A 17,070-nucleotide genomic window follows, 5' to 3' on the forward strand; every position below is an offset into this window, starting at 1 on the left:
ATGCCTAAAATATAGAATAAAGGCAAATACAAATGGTGCGCCTATTATACCTCACCAGCAAAAGGAATGAAGACTCCAACAGCATCCAATAGAAAGGCAGATGGCCCGTCGACATCATCAGACCTGGCCAGAGCAACAATGCCTGTGCCCTCACCTAAAATGGCCGCTGCAGCTTCGCATGCTCTGAAAGGAAAAAAAAAAACACGGAGCAGGAGGCAGGCCTGAGAGGCCGCACTGAGTAAGACCAGCGCTGAGGGGATTGTTTCGCTGGGGTGCGTGATTTTGGGACTGGGTAATTTTGGGACTGGGGTGGGGGAGAATGCTCTTTAAGGTCGCCAGTGCCCTCACCTAAAATGGCCGCCGCAGCTTCGCATGCCTGGTGTTTTTACATGAGTAGAATGTGTTCTTTTATGTAAAATGCATCTCTGGATTATTTGTGGGGCATAGGAATTAGTTCACCCCCCCCCAAAAAAATATAGTCTGGCCCACCACATGAGGACCCCCGAACAAAATTGTGCGAGACATCGGTTTACGAACTTAATGCATTCCGGAAGTCCGTTCTTAAACTGAAACCGTTCTTAAACGGAGGCGCGCTTTCCCTAAAGAGGTCTCCCGCCGCCGGTGCCCTTCCACCGTTCGGATTCCGTTCTTAGACCGGGGTAAAGTTCTCAAACCAGGACACTGCTTCAGGTTTTGCGGAGTTCGTAAACTGAATCATTTGTAAACAGGACCGTTCGTAAACCGAGGTACCACTGTATTTCCTTGACATCTGATGGGAGGGCGTTCCACAGGGCGGGCGCCACCACCGAGAAGGCCCTCTGCCTGGTTCCCTGTAACTTTGCTTCTTGCAGGGATGGAACTGCCAGAAGGCCCTCGGCGCTGGACCTCAGTGTCCGGGCTGGACAATGGGGGTGGAGACGCTCCTTCAGGTATCCTGGCCTGAGGCCATTCAGGGCTTTAAAGGTCAACACCAACACTTTGAATTGTGCTCGGAAACGGACTGGGAGCCAATGTAGGTCTTTCAGGACCGGTGTTATGTGGTCTTTGTGGCCGCTCCCAGTCACCAGTCTAGCTGCCGCTAGGACCACTGGATGGTTAAGTCCAGTCAAAGGCGACTCTGGGGTTGCGGTGCTCATCTCGCTTTCAGGCCGATGGAGCTGGCGTTTGTCCACAGACAGTTTTCCGGGTCATGTGGCCAGCATGACTAAACCACTACAGGCGCACGGAGGACCGTGACGAGTGCCAGAGCGCACGGAAATGCCGTTTACCTTCCCGCCGGAGCGGTACCTGTTTATCTACTTGCACTGGCATGCTTTCGAACTGCTAGGTTGGCAGGAGCTGGGACAGAGCAACAGGAGCTCATCCCGCCGTGGGGATTCGAACCGCCGACCTTCCGATCGGCAAGCCCAAGAGGCTCAGTGGTTTAAGCCACAGCGCCACCCACAGATAAAAGAAAAGCCTTTCTTCGCGCAGCGCATCTCAACTGTGGAACTCTCCTGCACAAAGTGTACCGGTACTTTGTGCTCGGAAACGTACTGGGAGCCAATGTAGCTCTTTCAGGACCGGTGTTACATGGTCTTGGGGGCCACTCCCAGTCACCAGTCTAGCTGCCGCATTCTGGATTAGTTGTAGTTTCCAGGTTACCTTCAAAGGGAGCCCCACATAGAGCGCATTGCAGTAGCGCATTGCAATGTCCTGATTCAAGGACACATTCCAGCCAGGCAAAAGCAGTTAAAGGGAGCATAGATCAGAGCTGAGGAGGGCATAGTCAGAGGGAGGGGTAAGAAACACCCCAAGGGCCGTATAGAGGAATCTAGAGGGCCGCATTCAGGTTAAAGTTCCCGACCTCTGCAATAGGTTGAGTGATGCAGCCCGCCTCGAGCAGCAGGTTTCCCTCTGCCATTTAAGAAAGAAATAACTATATTTAAAGAATGAAACGAAATGAAATAACCCAACATGTTAAAACAAAATAGGAAATTCTTTCCAGTAGCACCTTAGAAACCAACTGAGTTTGTTCTTGGTATGAGCTTTCGTGTGCATGCACACTTCTTCAGATACCAACAAAATAGAAAATTCTTTCCAGTAGCACCTTACAGACCAACTGAGTTTGTTCTTGGTATGAGCTGGTATCTGAAGAAGTGTGCATGCACATGAAAGCTCATACCAAGAACAAACTCAGTTGGTCTCTAAGGTGCTACTGGAAAGAATTTTCTATTTTGTTTCGACTATGGCAGACCAACACGGCTACCCACCTGTAACTCCAACATGTTAGTGATTTGCTTTCTCTCATCCCAAAGCAGGGCGCCGCCTTTCACATTTCCCACCCCGGTGTGTCGAGAGGCCTTTGCTCACAGCTTCCCTCTCTCTGCCTTGCAGTCGTGTTCGTCTGCTGCGCCCCCGACATCTTCCGCGAACTCATGGTCCACGCGCATCGCGAGGGGCTCACCGCGGGCGAATACGCCTTCCTCTACATTGACCTCTTTGGGGCGAGCCTGCAGAGCTCCACATTCCCCGACCGGCGGCTCCCCTGGCGACGGGGCGACGGGAACGACACCGTTGCCCGCGAGGCCTACAAGGTAAGGCTCCCATGCAGCTGTCAACGCCAACCCTGGCGGGCGGTCCCGTCTCCACTGCACGTGGTTTGAGCTGAAACAAATATGCATTGGTACGTATTTGACAGGGTTTGTCCGTTCTTTTCCCCTCCAGTGCGGACTTCTGGGTTGTAGGCAATTAAGCCCCACTTAAGAGTGGAAACCCGCTGAGATTGATGGCTCCCGGTAACGCCATATTCATGCCGTACAACAGGGGTCAGCAAACTTTTTAAGTGGGGGCCGGTCCACTGTCCCTCAGACCTTGTGGGGGGCCGGACTATATTTTTTTTTTGGGGGGGGAGAACGAATTCCTATGCCCCACAAATAACCCAGAGATGCATTTTAAATAAAAGCACACATTCTACTCATGTAAAAAACACCAGGCAGGCCCCACAAATAACCCAGAGAAGCATGTATATATATATATAAATGTTCCCATTGTGTGTACGCCGGAAACCTATGTTCTCCGTAACCGATGCACCAAACAGCATCAAATTAGGACAAAGAGTAACTTGACCATCAAGGAAGGATCTGGCATCATAAAAATTCAAAAAATCCACACCTGTCATGCCTAAAATATAGAATAAAGGCAAAAAAAGTGGTGCGCCTATTATACCTCACCAGCAAAAGGAATGAAGACTCCAACAGCATCCAATAGAAAGGCGGATCGCCTGTCGACATCATCAGACCTGGCCAGAGCAACAATGCCTGTGCCCTCACCTAAAATGGCCGCTGCAGCTTCGCATGTGCCGAGAAAAAAAAAACACGGAGCAGGAGGCATTCCTGAGAGGTCGCACTGGGAAACACCAGCTCTGAGGGGATTGTGTCGCTGGGGTGCGTGATTTTGGGACTGGGTAATTTTGGGACTGGGGTGGGGGAGAATGCTTTTAAGTTCCCCAGTGCCCTCGCCTAAAATGGCCGGCCGCAGCTTTGCATGTAAAATGCATCTCTGGGTTATTTGTGGGGCATAGGAATTAGTTCATTCCCCCCCCCCAAAAAAAATATAGTGCGTCCTACCACATGGTCTGAGGGAACGTGGACCGGCCCACGGCTGAAAAAGGTTTATGACCCCTGCTCTAAAGGGACAGGGAAGAATGAAAACAGGAGCTTCCAGAATACTCTCAGGGTCAGGAGAATTTTAAAAAGAGAAGAAAAAAAACCCACAGCAACGCGTGGCCGGGCCAGCTAGTTTTAAATAAAAGGACACATTCTATTCATGTAGAAACACGCTGATTCCCGGACCGTCCGCGGGCAGCATTTAGAAGGCGATTGGGCCGCATCCAGCCCCCGGGCCTTAGTTTGCCTACCCATACCATACATTTAAAGCACTGCGATGCCACTTTAAACCTAGGAAGAGGAATTAAGCCCCACTCAAAGTAGAGACCCATTGAAATTAATGGACCTAACATGGGTCACATTCACACCATGCATTTAATAGTGCTCTGGTATCACTTTAAACAACCACCGCTCCCCCCCCCCCCATGAATACTGGGAACGCTAGTTTGTTAAAGAGCACTGAGGGTTATTAGGAGGCCCCCTATTCCCCTCACAGAGCTATAGTTCCCAGAGTTCCCCGGGACTGATGGATAAACCGTGTTGGGAATTATAGTCTTTTAATAGGCGATGTGTGGAAAATTCTGACTTTTCTTGGTGTGGCCCTCTGTTCAATGTCAGGGTCCCATCTGTTGCTCCGCCTGCTTTGCCTCTGGCCCCACCCACAATGGAATGTGGCCCTCGGGGCCTCTCTAACTGGCCCTTGGGCCTGCCTCTGTGTGGCATATGCCCCACTCCTCATGCCCAGGAAGGGAGACCTCTGACTGAATATAGCCTTCAGTTACTCTGCCCACCACAGGCATGCGGCCCCTGGAAGGTCACCGATGAGGGGAAGCAACCCTCGGGCTGAAATTCAACCGGGGAAGCTTCCTCCTGGCAACGGAGGCGGCAGGTGACAGGGAAAGCTGGACTTCTGGAACTTCTGGCGGTCAGGAAGCCGTTAAAAGGCGCGGGTGCTTTGCCAGGAAGCGGCCGCCGAGAGAGAAAGAGAGAAACGTGGCCATTGTGCCAAGAACACCTGGCAGAGGAGGCCTTGCGGAGGTTGCTGTGCTTCCGTGGGGGAACTGCGAGTGCCTGGCGGGGATCCCAGCGCCTTGGGAGCATCGGGGACGGGCATGACAATGAGGCTTTGTGACGGACTTGGAAGCTGCCCTGAGGCCGAGGCGGGCTGAGGTTGGCCATTGTCAAGACTCGCCGCCGGGGTCTCAAGTTACCGGGCCTCAGTTATGCGCCTGGGAGTCACGGCGCCCTCTTCAGGCGCAGTTCGGGCAGTATCCTGCTTACAAGAGAAAAGGGTTGTGTGTATCTGCACCTCAGAATGAAGTTTCTGGGTTGGTCAAGCCTGGCTAGGAATCTTGCAATCCGGGCTCTGGGCCTTACAGCAGGTCTAAGGCAGTGCTTGAAACAAGGCGTTTATTCCGAACAATGAGGACTAGGACCATACTTAAATCAGGGGAAGGACTATAACTCCTGCTTTGTTTGCAGGAGTGTTATGTATGGCAGTGTTTTTCAACCACTGTTCCGCTGCCCACTAGTGTGCCGCGAGATGTTGCCTGGTGTGCTGTGGGAAAAATTCCAGCCAGAATATCAGCTTTGTGTTCAGCCAAACAGGCCCTGGTTGCGCACTGAATAAAGTATTTTATAATTTTTCATATTTCTGTTTACTTACTATTTCATAATAAAGTAATTATAAAATACTTTATTTGTGTTTATTTGATTCCTATTCAAGAGAATTACTTTATATATAGTCAATATAGGCACAGAGTTAATTTTTTTAACATTTTCTAATGGTGGTGTGCCTCGTGATTTTTTTCATGAAACAAGTGTGCCTTTGCCCAAAAATTGTTGAAAAACACTGATGTATGGGAACCAATAGGAGCTGTTCAACCACCTTACAGGGTCCGCCTCCCATACATAACAAGGAGGTCCCAAGCAGAGCTGGGAAAGGCTACTGGCGAGCTGCTGCCAGTCAGTGTAGGCAACCCTACGCTAGCTGGAGCAACGGTCAAACTGCGTGAGGCTCTGAGGCAACTTCCTATGGGCACGAAGGCGATGGATTTTATTCTCGGGCCTCGGCAAATTCTTTATTCTTCCTTCCTTCCTTCCTTCCTGCCACCCACCCACCCATTTAACTCCTGGAGTACCGGGTTCATATCCCACCCGGCTCCCCTGTCATGCCTTTTTGGACTGGGTCTCCCTCCCCGCACAAGATCCCGTCGGAGGAGAGGGGCGCTGAGGGTTTAGGGTGGAGGGGAAGGGCGATGACTTTGGCCAGACCTGGCCGGCTTTGCTTTTCTCCGGCGTGAGAGGAAGGAAGCAAGATAATTCCCCCGGAGTAGCGGGCAAGTTATAGGCTATTAATAGCCCGGGGAGCTGAGAGCCGGCCTGAATATCTGAGGGGAGAGGGGCAGGATTCATTGCCTCTCGATGCTTGTTGGCTTGGTGGTGGGGAAACACACAACTTTGTTTTCAATCTGAGGGCCACATTTATATCTGGGAAACCTTCCGAGGGCCGCACGGCAGAGGTGGGCAAGGCTAGCGGGGAAAGTGAGCGGGGCAACAGGTGGGAATTTCACCTGTGGTTCGGTAGGGCTAATTTCTACACACTTGGACACACCCCGCCCTCTCACAAAAGGCAGAATCTGAGTTCGAGGACACGGTCTCCCTCGGGAGTGGTGGACTCTCTTTCTTTGGAGTTTTCTAAGCCAAGGTTGGATAGCTGTCTGTCATGGATGCTTTTTGCTGAGATTCCTGCACTGCAGAGGGTTGGACTAGATGACTCTCGGGGTCCCTCCCAACTCTACGCGCAGCAGAGCCAATGGGTGAGGGCTGTGGCCTGGGGAGAGCGTTTCAAGGGCCAAGTGGAGAGGCTTAGGGGGCCACTTTCAGCCGTTGGGTCCCGGGTTCTCCATCTCTGGCTTAGAAGGCTTTAAAAACAGAGGGGTTTAACAAATTGTGGAAAGGATTCTATGAGCTGAATAATGGAGACACTGTATGTACTTTTCCCTGTTTATTTGTTTTGTAACGCAAGAAAATCCTTAATACAAACTTTTTTTAAAAAAACAAACAAACCAACCCCAGTGTTAATTTAAATTAACAGCCATGACTACCTTAGGCCCATGAAATTCAGGGGGGTCTACTCTGAGTATAACTTAGTTTGACACAACCTCGGATGGCCACAGCTTTGTCACCCCTGGATTAGATGGTTGGTTTCTTAAAAGGTATGTTCGTGAAGGTCTCTCAGTCGCTATAAAGCAAAATAGCTAAGTGGAAACTCCACAGACAGGAGCAGTGTACCTCCAAGGACCTGATTTTGGGGGCGAATCAGGGAGGGAGGGCCGTTCCCATCGCCCCCCACTTCCGAGTTTCCAAGAGGAGATTCCGACTAAATATTAGGTAGAACTTTCTGAAGGCAAAAGCTGTTTGACGATGGACAACCTCAGATGGCGGCAAACTCTCCTTGGTTGGAGGTTATTAAACAGAGGTCGGGTAGCCGACAGTCAGGGGGGATTCCTTAGCTGTGGTTCCTGCATTGTGGAGGGGTTGGGCTTGATGACCCTTGGAGGTCCTTGCAGTTCTGTGATGATTCCAAGTGATTTTGAGTGCACGCCTCCCTCTCGCCCTCTGCACAGGCCGTCATGATCATCACATACGCAGAGCCCACCAACCCGGAATACAGGCCGTTCCTGCAGGAGGTCAAGGAAGGGGCTCAAGCGCAGTTCAATTTCACCATGGAAGACGGGCTGGTAAGGAAGCTGCGCTGGTAGATTTGCCTTCCTGGCTCAACGCAGGAGGCAAAGAGGGTCTGGGGGAGGCCTGTTCGCTGGGAATGCCTGCATTTTGTCTCCTTTCCATAACAGAGCGTCATTGCCTTCACTGGAAATATTTAACAGGGTCAACTTAGGGCAATGCGCGTTCCATTATTTTGCAACGGCGCGCATTTTCGTTATTGATTTATTTAAATCTATACGCTGCCATTTTCCTCCAAGGAGGTGGCGTATGTGGTTTTCCCCTCCCCGTTTCATCCTCGCAACAACCCTGCTAGGTTAGGCTAAGAGAGCTTCACGCCCAAGGTCACACCCAGCGAGCTTCACGCAGCCGAGCGGGGGGTGATTCGAACCCTGGCTGCTGCTGGCCCCTAGTCCAGCACTCTAACCGCTACACTGCACCGCCGTTCTGTGTGAAAACAGGGCGTTTCAGAGATTTCCGTACGAAGGTGACGGTCGCACCCGTTGACCCACCTGCACTGTCCTCACCCACTTCTGCCTCTGGCTTTATGCTGAAGGCATGCGGCCCCCAGAAAGTTGCCTCGGAGGGGGTTTGGCCCTCGGGTTGGGATGAAACGGTGACTCTCAACTTCAGAGGGGAAGCAGAGTTGTAGAAAACAGGTTTGACCTCTGGGTAAACAAGCCAAGGAATGTCTCTGAGGTATTGTACATGGTTCTCTCCCCCACCCCATTTTATCCTCATAACAACCCTGTGAGGTAGGCCAGGCCCCCGTGAGCTACGCACCCTTCTCCCTCCCACGTCCTACTCCAGCACTCTAACCCCTAGGCTGTTACTGGCTCTCCATTGGTATAAACCACACTGGCACCCTGTTTATTATAAACCAGGGGTCAGCAACCTTTCTCAGCTGTGGGCTGGTCCACCGTCCCTCAAACCATGCGGTGGGCTGGACTATATTTTTTAGCGGGGGGGGGGGATGAACGAATTCCTATGCCCCCAAAATAACCCAGAGATGCATTTTTTTTAAAAAGCACACATTCTACTCATGTAAAAACACGCGGGCCGTATTGAGAAGGCGATTGGGCCGCACTCGGCCCCCGGGCCTTTGGTTGCCTACCCCTGTTATAAACCGATCCCCCCAAACCTTTCGACCCAAATACTGCGGTCCCACTGTGAGTGGAGGTACGTGCCCCATTGATTCTAACCTCGCCGATGAGTTGGCATTCTGAAGTTGGCGCTGTGGCCGGAAAGGGCTCCCTCCTGGTCTGGTGGCACCCGCCCTGTTCCTCTCCCCCTGCCTGAGTGGCGCAGAGGCAAATCTAACCGGCCTTCTTGCTTTCCAGAAAAACTTCATCGCTGCCGCCTTTCACGACGGGGTGATGCTCTACGCTCAAGCAGCCAGTGAGATGCTGCAGCAGGAGGGATCCTTCTCCAACGCCACCTTGACCACCCGCCAGATGCAGAACCGGACTTTTTATGGTCAGTACCATTTTTTGTCCTCCCAGCAACCCTGCGAGGTAGGCTTGGCTGAGCGGAAGGGACTTGCCCCCAAGGTGAGTTTCGTGGCTGAGTGGGGATTCGAACCTTGGCCTCTCCCAAGTCCTAGTCTAAACTTGGGTCTCCAGCTGTTGTGGGGTTACAGCTCCCATCATTCCTAGCTAGGAGGACAAGTGGATCAGGGAGGATGGGAGACCCAAGTTTAGGAAACCCTGCTCTAACTGTTATTCCACAAAAAAATGGTTGTTGGGCAGGGACTGTAGTACAGCGGTTTTGTATGCAGAGGGGTCATGGGTTCAATCCCCGCCATCTCCTGTTAAAGATTCAGGGTGGATGAAAGAAAGTACTTCTCAGTGCAGCACATAACTAAGCTGTGGAACTCACTGCCACAAGATGTAGTGAGGATGGCTTTAAAAGAGGATTGGAGAAATCCATGGAGGAGATCCGTGGTCAGAGGCAGGAATGTTTCTGAATTCCAGTTACTGGAAACCACAGGAGGGGAGAGGGCTCTTGTGGTCCAATCCTGCTCGAGGGTTTCCTGTAGGCATCTGGTGGGCTGTTGTGAGAACAGGATGGCCGGACTAGATGGGCCATTGGCCTGGTCCAGCTGACTCTCCTTATGTTATTGTGTAGAGCCATTAATTCCTGTGGGTCTCCTCTGAGTACAAAGTAGTCAAACACAGCCCCATACATTTAAAGCACATGACTTCCTCCCGATGAATCCTGGGATCTGTAGTTTGTAGGGTGCTGGGAATTGTAGTTTTGCTAGATGGGAACTACAGTTCCCAGCATCCTTTGTGGGAAGCTACAAAGGTGCGACCACGTTGCCTGCTACAGCCAGGAAGCTCCATCCATCCAGCCTTGGTGTTTTTCCTTTCGAAAGAAAGACAAAGTCAGAAGAAATGTGAAGGTTTTTGAACAGAGGTTGGATGTGTCAGGATGTGCTCAGAGTAGACCCATTAAGGTGTGTGTGGCAGATATGTTCACCTCTCCTCAAGGACCAGTGTGGGATTGCTGTTTTCCCCCTCTCCTTCCTTCTTTCGGCAGGGGTCACAGGGACCCTGAAGATCGACGAGAGCGGCGACCGGGAGATGGATTTTTCCCTCTGGGACATGAACCCAACGGAGGGGGAGTTTGAGGTTTGCTCCTTTTGTTGTTTGTCTGTCTGTTATCTCCACTCCCCACAACACGTATTCAAAGGTAGACCCCTCCCAGGATGTGGAGGCATCATGGGTAAGACCCCTCACCCGCGGAAACCCCCCCCCCGTCTCCTTTTCAAGATGATACATACTTCCAAATACACATCCATTTCACGTTTGACTTCCCCTCAACCCCTCCGTGGATTCCCCTGCAGTTTCTAAATTTGCTGCATATTACAAATATTCTATATGTTATCTTTTCCACACTGTACCCCAACAAGTATTCAACTGCTGTTCTTCATTCAAATCCTACGTACATTTTAACATGTTTACAACAAGTCTTTAAATATTCAACAAAAGGTTTCCACTCCTCCTTAAAGTCTACTTCTTCTTGATGTGTGTGTGTGTTTGTGTACAATGGTACCTCTAGATGCAAACGGGATCCGTTCCAGAGCCCCGTTCGCATCCTGAGCAGTCCGCATCCCGAGCGCAACGTCTGCGCGTGTGCGCAACGCAATTTGGTGCTTCTGCGCATGACATCATTTGATGCGTCTGCGCATGCGCGAATCACCGAACCTGGAAGTAACCCGTTCCAGGACTTCCGGGTTCGGCGCATTCGTAACCTGCGCCGTTTGCATCCCGCAGCGAACGCAACACGAGGTACGACTGGTGTTTGTGTATAGAAACCAGTCCACTGTCCAAAGGCAAAAGTTACATTTGTGGCTCTGCTCACTTTTACTCCTGGCTCCTCCCCCACCACTGCTGTGCGGCCCCCAACATGGTTCCCAGAAAGGAATGCGGCTCTCGGGCTCCTCATCCTCACCAAGGAGGGGAAATGGTACCCTGCCTCCATCTCCTTCTCTTCTCCCTTCTCTCCACCCCCCCGACCCCATTCTTTCCACAGATCGTCGCCACTTACAACGGGATCACCAAGAAGATCAATATGGTTCCCGGAAAGGATATCCACTGGCCGGGGAATGGCATCCCGAGGGATGTGCCCTTCTGTGGTTTCGAGAACACCAACCCAGCCTGCCAAAAAGGTACTGGAGGGGATCCCAAGAAGACCCCTTCTGCTGGCTGTGTGGGGTTACACTGGGGGCTGATCCAATTGGGCTTAACCCAGTGGTTCCCAATTAGCTAAGGACTGTGGACCCCCTGTTTTTCAGAAGCCAAGCATGTGGCCCTTGGAAGGCTGCCCAGAAGAAGATATGCGGCCCTCAGGCTTTAGGAAAAGGCTCTCCTGCCTAGTTTTAAGGGGAAATGGCTGGCTAATGGTTGTCCTTCCCTCTTCCTTCATTTCCTTCTCTTGGCTACAGCCTCCTTCTCTCTGCTGGAGATCCTATCCCTCACGATGACCTTGGTCCTGTCCGTCATCATTGTCACAGCTTTCTTTGTGTACAGGTGAGTGGGTGGGCGGAGCTTGTGGACAGGTGCTGCCAAAAGTAAGAACGGCCCTGCTGGATTCGACCTGGTGTCCTTCTGTTTGTTTGCTGGCCAGCTACTTGGCACAGGCCCTGCTTGAAAGTTATGAGTTGTATCTGGGGGCAGGGGCGTCGCTAGGGGGGTGCGGTGGGGGCGGTACGCCCCCGGGCGACAGGGGCGAGAAGCGGCGGGTGGGGGCGACAAGCGCCGGCCCCTCCTACCACTCCCCACGCTGCCGGTCACCCCGGGAGCAGCAGCGCTGCACGGACGGGGTGCTTCCTCGGCCGTGCGCTGTTGCTCCCGGGGCGACCGGAGCGAGCGGCGGCGCATGGGGGTGACAAGCGGCAGCCCCTCCCGCCATTCCCAAGCGCTGCCGCTCCCTCCGTCACCCCAGGAGCAACAGCGCACGGCCGAGGGAGCACCCTGTCCGTGCAGCGCTGCTGCTCCCGGGGTGACCGGCAGCGTGGGGAGTGGTAGGAGGGGCCGGCGCTTGTCAGCCCCACGCGCTGCCGCTGGCTCCGTCCCCCCGGGAGCAGCAGCGCACGGTGTGTGCGGTGCTGCTGCTCCTGGGACAACGGAGCGAACGGCGGCACGTGGGGGTGACAAGAGGCAGCCCCTCCCACCATTCCCACGCGCTGCCGCTCCCTCCGTCACCCTGGGAGCGGCAGCGCACGGCCCGACGACGGAGTGCGCCTGCACGTGCAGGCGCACTCTGTCATCGGATCGCCGCTTCCACAGCCTCCTTTTGAGCCGGAGAGCTTAAAAGCGAGCTCTTCGGCTTAAAAGAGGGCTGCAGAAGCGGCGCCGGCACCCCCGGAAACGCCCTGGGGGCGGAGCGTCATGACGTCACAATGTGATGTCACGACGCCCCGCCCCCGGGGCGTTTCCTTTGCCGCCCCGGGTACCGCGGAGCCTTACTCCGCCACTGTCTGGGGGGGCTAGTCCTACTCAGAGTAGACCCACTTAAATCAGTTAGCGTGACTTAACTCAGCTCCGTTAATTGTAAGTAGAACTTAGATGGATGCCACCTGGTGCCTATTCCCCTTCTAACTTGTTTTATCCTCCGTGTCTGACAACTCGCAAACATAAAAAGCAAGGCGTTTCCTAAAAATGAAACTCAATGCAACTTACAAAAATTAACATGGAAAACAAGGATAAACCAACCTAATACCTAGGAATTTGTGTATGTATATATAAGATGCAAGGACGCGGGTGGCGCTGTTGGTTAAACCACAGAGTCTAGGGCTTGCTGATCAGAAGGTCGGTGGTTCGAATCCCCACGACGGGGTGAGCTCCCGTTGCTTGGTCCCTGCTCCTGCCAACCTAGCAGTTTGAAAGCACATCAAGGTGCAAGTAGATAAATAGGTACTGCTCCGGCGGGAAGGTAAACGGCATTTCCATGCGCTGCTCTGGTTTGCCAGAAGCGGCTTAGTCATGCTGCCACATGACCCAGAAGCTGTACGCCGGATCCCTCGGCCAATAAAGTGAGATGAGCGCCGCAACCCCAGAGTTGTCCACGACTGGACCTAATGGTCAGGGGTCCCTTTACCTATATAAGATGCAAGCCCACCTACGGCAGAAAATTAAGATCTGGGTGAATATGAATTTCTCCCTGGCACCTAAAACAGATAGTGATGGCGCCAGGCGTGCTTCCCTGGGGAGAGCATTCCCTAAATGGGGAACTGCCACCGAGAAGGCCTGTTCTTGTGTCGATACCGTGGGAGAGGGCCCACAGAGCAGGACCTCAGATAAAGAACGCAGTTTTGCGAGGCGATACGTTTGTAGTGCATTTGTAGTGATAAAAGAGGAAGGAGGCAGCAGGGTGGGTGGGAAACTTGCCAGGCCAGAAGTTTGTGAGCCCTGACCTCGGCTGCTGCCTTCCCCTTCCAGGAAACTGAAGCTGGAGAAGGAGCTGGCCTCTGAGCTGTGGCGGGTGCAATGGGAGGACGTTCAGTCCAGCAACTTGGAGAAGAACCTCCGCAGCATGGGGAGCAAACTCACTCTCTCCCTGGTGAGTCATCAGATCCTAGAATCGTCGAGTCGGAAGGGACCACGAGGGCCATCTAGTCCAACCCCCTGCAATGTAGAAATCTTTTTGCACAATGTGGGGCTTGAACCCAAGACCCTGGGATTAAGAGCCTCATGCTTTACCTACTGAGCTATCCCCAGGTCCCATCCATCCTCCAGAAGGCCCTTCCTCCTGTTTAAGACCAATATTGTTTATATGTCAAAGAGAAGAACAACTACCAGACTTTTAGAAGACATCTGAAGGCAGCCCTGTTTAGGGAAGCTTTTAATGTTTGACGCACTATTGTATTTTAATATTTTGTTGGAAGCCGCCCAGAATAGATGGGGAAACCCAGCCAGATGGACGGGGTATAAATAAATAAATAATAATAACACCCCATGAGCTTCATGACCAACTGGGGATTTGAATCCTGGCCTTTTCCCAGGTCTTCCTCCAGCACTAACCACTGCACCTTGCAGGCTCCGCGCTCTGTTTAAACCACTTTGGCGCCACTTTAAACAATAGTGGTTTGCCCCCAAAGGATTCTGGGAACTCTCATTTGTTAAAGGTCCTGAGAGTTATCAGGAGAACCTCCCTCCCCTAATTCCCCTTGCAGAGCTGCAACTCCCAAAGATCCCTGCAGAGACGGGTTGGTGGATAAAGCACTGTGGGAATTCGGATCCTCACACCTGAAACATACAGATTTGTAGGTTTTAACTCTGCTCAGGCTCTTTTTGTCCAGCAAATGAAGATCTCGGGTGTGGGTGGGGAGGTGTTTTGGGGTGTTTTTGCTCTGCCATCAAACGTTCCCTCTTTCCTTTCCTTCTTCAGAGAGGCTCGAACTATGGCTCCCTTCTCACCACAGAGGGACAGTTCCAGGTTTATGCCAAGACAGCTTATTATAAGGTAAGACTTGGAAAGAAGAGTCTGTCCTTATTGGAAGACAGGACACGCCAATGTTTATGGGGGGGGGGAGGTCTCGTGGACCAGGTAGGGCCAACCCATAGCTCTTGCTCCTCTTGTGGCGGATAAAGTCATCAATGGCCACTATGGAGGCAGCAGTGCTTCTGAATTCCAGTTACTGGAATTCCAGTTGCTGAAACCCTGGGGCATCTGGTTGGCGTCTGTGAGAAAAGGATGCTGGACACTGATCTAGCAGCCAGGCTCTCCTGACGTCTTTAATGGAGCCTCCAGGTCCAGAGGCAGTCTATCTGGATTCCTAGGTTCTTTGTGGCATATGGCCACTGTGAGAACAGGATGCTGGACTATGGTGAGCCGCCACTGGCCTTCTCCAACAGGCTCATCTTTCTTAGGTTAACCATTGAGCTGGCCCAGCTGGATGAGTTGATTGGCAGGCGGATGACTCCCTTGCAAAGCGGCCGAACTGGCCAGCCTTTTTCCCCCGGCAACCTCAGCAGCAGATTCCCTCTCCTCCTCTCTGATTTCTGCGTCTCCTTTCAGGGGAACCTTGTGGCCGTGAAACATGTAAACAGGAAGCGGATCGATTTGACACGGAAGGTGCTCTTCGAGCTGAAGCATGTAAGCAACTGGCTGGAATGCGCTTTGAGAATGTGGCAAAGACTCCAGAACGGCTGGTGGTGGAGGGCCTGGGTGGGGTCTGTCCCTCTGGGATGGGGAGGGAGTGCTGATGGAGCCGGAAGATTATTGCGATTATTTTGTACATGCACCAATTCCTTTTCAGCTGAACAAGGTTCTCTAAGCAAACAGCCACACAGTGTGCACAATACTCTTTTACAGTGGTACCTTGGTTCTCAAATTTAATCCGTTCCGGAAGTCTGTTCCAAAACCAAAGCGTTCCAAAACCAAGGTGCGCTTTCCCATAGAAAGTAATGCAAAATGGATTAATCCGTTCCAGACTTTTAAAAACAACCCCTAAAACAGCAACGAGACCATTGATCCATAATATGAAAGCAATAAACAATGTACTGCAGTCACGCGATCAATCAATCAGTCAGTCAATCAATCAATCAATCAATCAATAGCTGAACTGGGTTCCACACAGTCACAAAAACAAAACAAAAAGAGCCGCAAAAACAAAAACACAAAATAAATAGCAGAAACAGACAGACCTCAGCCTAACACTCAAAACGGAAGTGTGGCACTCACATTGGAAGTGTAACACTCAAAATGTAGCACGTTTGACTTCCAAAAAAAGTTCACAAACCAGAACACTTACTTCTGGGTTTGCAGTGTTTGGGTTCCAAGTTGTTTGAGTACCAAGGCATTTGAGAACCAAGGTACCAGTGTATTAACATTTATCTAAATTGTGATAAGATCTTCTTCTTTTTTTAATCCCTTATCTTCCAAAGCTATAAGGCCTGATCCAGCAGGGTCTCCTTATGTTCTTATGAAAACCATGATTTCATCTTTGTGCCTTTATAAATACAGCAACCAGTAACTCTGGACAGCGTGAGACTCCTCTTGTCCTCCAGACCAACCCTCCAAAAAGTGCATTTCCTTCCATGCTGTGTGTGTGAAAGAGAAGGGGTGTGTCAGAGAGACAGAAAGGGGGGTGGCAAGGAGACAAAGAGTGTTATGGATTGTGGCAAGCCCCTCCCACTTTGGGGCCATGGCCTCGCCCACCACCAGGTTTGAGGTTCTTGTATTAATTTATAAGGCCCGTAATAATGAATAATAATATCAGCACCCAGTGTTGCATTGGGTCCGTGTGTCTGGCTGTTAAGCAGAAGGTTGGTGGTTCGAGCCCAATCAGGGGTGGCTGTGGCCAGGATTTGTGCATTGCAGGGGGTTGGACTAGATGACCCTTGCTCCCCTAAAGTTACCCTAAAACCCCTTACATAATAGACGCTTATAACAGAAGTAATGAAAACTATGGCTCGTTCAGGATGAAGGGTATTTGCTTTTGCTTTTGCAAACACAAGGGTGGCCAAATAGTTGTTGATTTAATGCCACGTCTGCTGCAGAAGCACCACAAATGGTAGCAAAGGAGCTAATGGGATTAGGAATAAAAAGTCATTAGAGGTTGATAATATTTCAGATAATTCAGTGTATGATCATATATCCTATTGCTTGATACACATTCGTTCATATTTGCTAAGCATCAGTTAGCTTGCACCTGATTATTACAAGGAAGAGGTGTAGAGGCCCTCACTAATGTGTGACTATGCCTATTGAAGAGAAAAGGCTGATAAAAGATTTGCATGTTTAAATTTAAAGATCAACCTTTGTGTAATCTGCTTTTGTTTGCTGTGACTGTCCTGATCTGAAGTTAGTTTATTGTACCAGCTAATGGCTTATAAGGGGGTTTGGAAGTGGCATAGCATGGGTTGCCGGCATCCGGTGTGGGCGAACTGCTCCGCCACACCAAAACGCTCCTCCAATGGAGCCAAGTGCGGCCACGCTGCTCCACCTGCCTGTCCACGCACACCCACTCACTGTGGGCCTGAGCTGCTCTGCCCCCTTTGCTAGGGTGGGGCAGGGATCCCTGTGGAGGCCAGTGCCTGGGTGGGGGTGCCTGGTTGTGCCCCCTCAGAATTTTGTGTCTGGGTCCATGGCCCCCCCTCCCCATGCTACACCACTGGGGTTTGGATCAGAACCTGAATATGTCATATCGTGGCTGGCTGACGTGGAATGTCCAAAGTGGATCTAGTTA

At 51.6% G+C, this 17,070-nt stretch overlaps 1 protein-coding gene across 2 annotated transcripts in view; it reads left to right on the plus strand.

Annotated features, from left to right (window-relative positions):
* Window positions 1-17,070, plus strand: part of NPR1 (natriuretic peptide receptor 1) — a 57,141-nt gene that overhangs the window by 20,225 nt on the left and 19,846 nt on the right. For both annotated transcript variants that reach the window (XM_033174594.1, XM_033174595.1), the window contains exons 2-10: window positions 2,377-2,576; window positions 7,277-7,390; window positions 8,714-8,849; window positions 9,915-10,006; window positions 10,911-11,046; window positions 11,323-11,407; window positions 13,319-13,439; window positions 14,268-14,342; window positions 14,898-14,975. In XM_033174594.1, the coding sequence (XP_033030485.1) occupies window positions 2,377-2,576; window positions 7,277-7,390; window positions 8,714-8,849; window positions 9,915-10,006; window positions 10,911-11,046; window positions 11,323-11,407; window positions 13,319-13,439; window positions 14,268-14,342; window positions 14,898-14,975 (1,037 nt within the window). The remainder of the gene's footprint in view (window positions 1-2,376; window positions 2,577-7,276; window positions 7,391-8,713; window positions 8,850-9,914; window positions 10,007-10,910; window positions 11,047-11,322; window positions 11,408-13,318; window positions 13,440-14,267; window positions 14,343-14,897; window positions 14,976-17,070) is intronic.

This window comes from Lacerta agilis, chromosome 17 (genome assembly GCF_009819535.1).
Source record: "Lacerta agilis isolate rLacAgi1 chromosome 17, rLacAgi1.pri, whole genome shotgun sequence".
Taxonomy (NCBI): Eukaryota; Metazoa; Chordata; class Lepidosauria; order Squamata; family Lacertidae; genus Lacerta; species Lacerta agilis.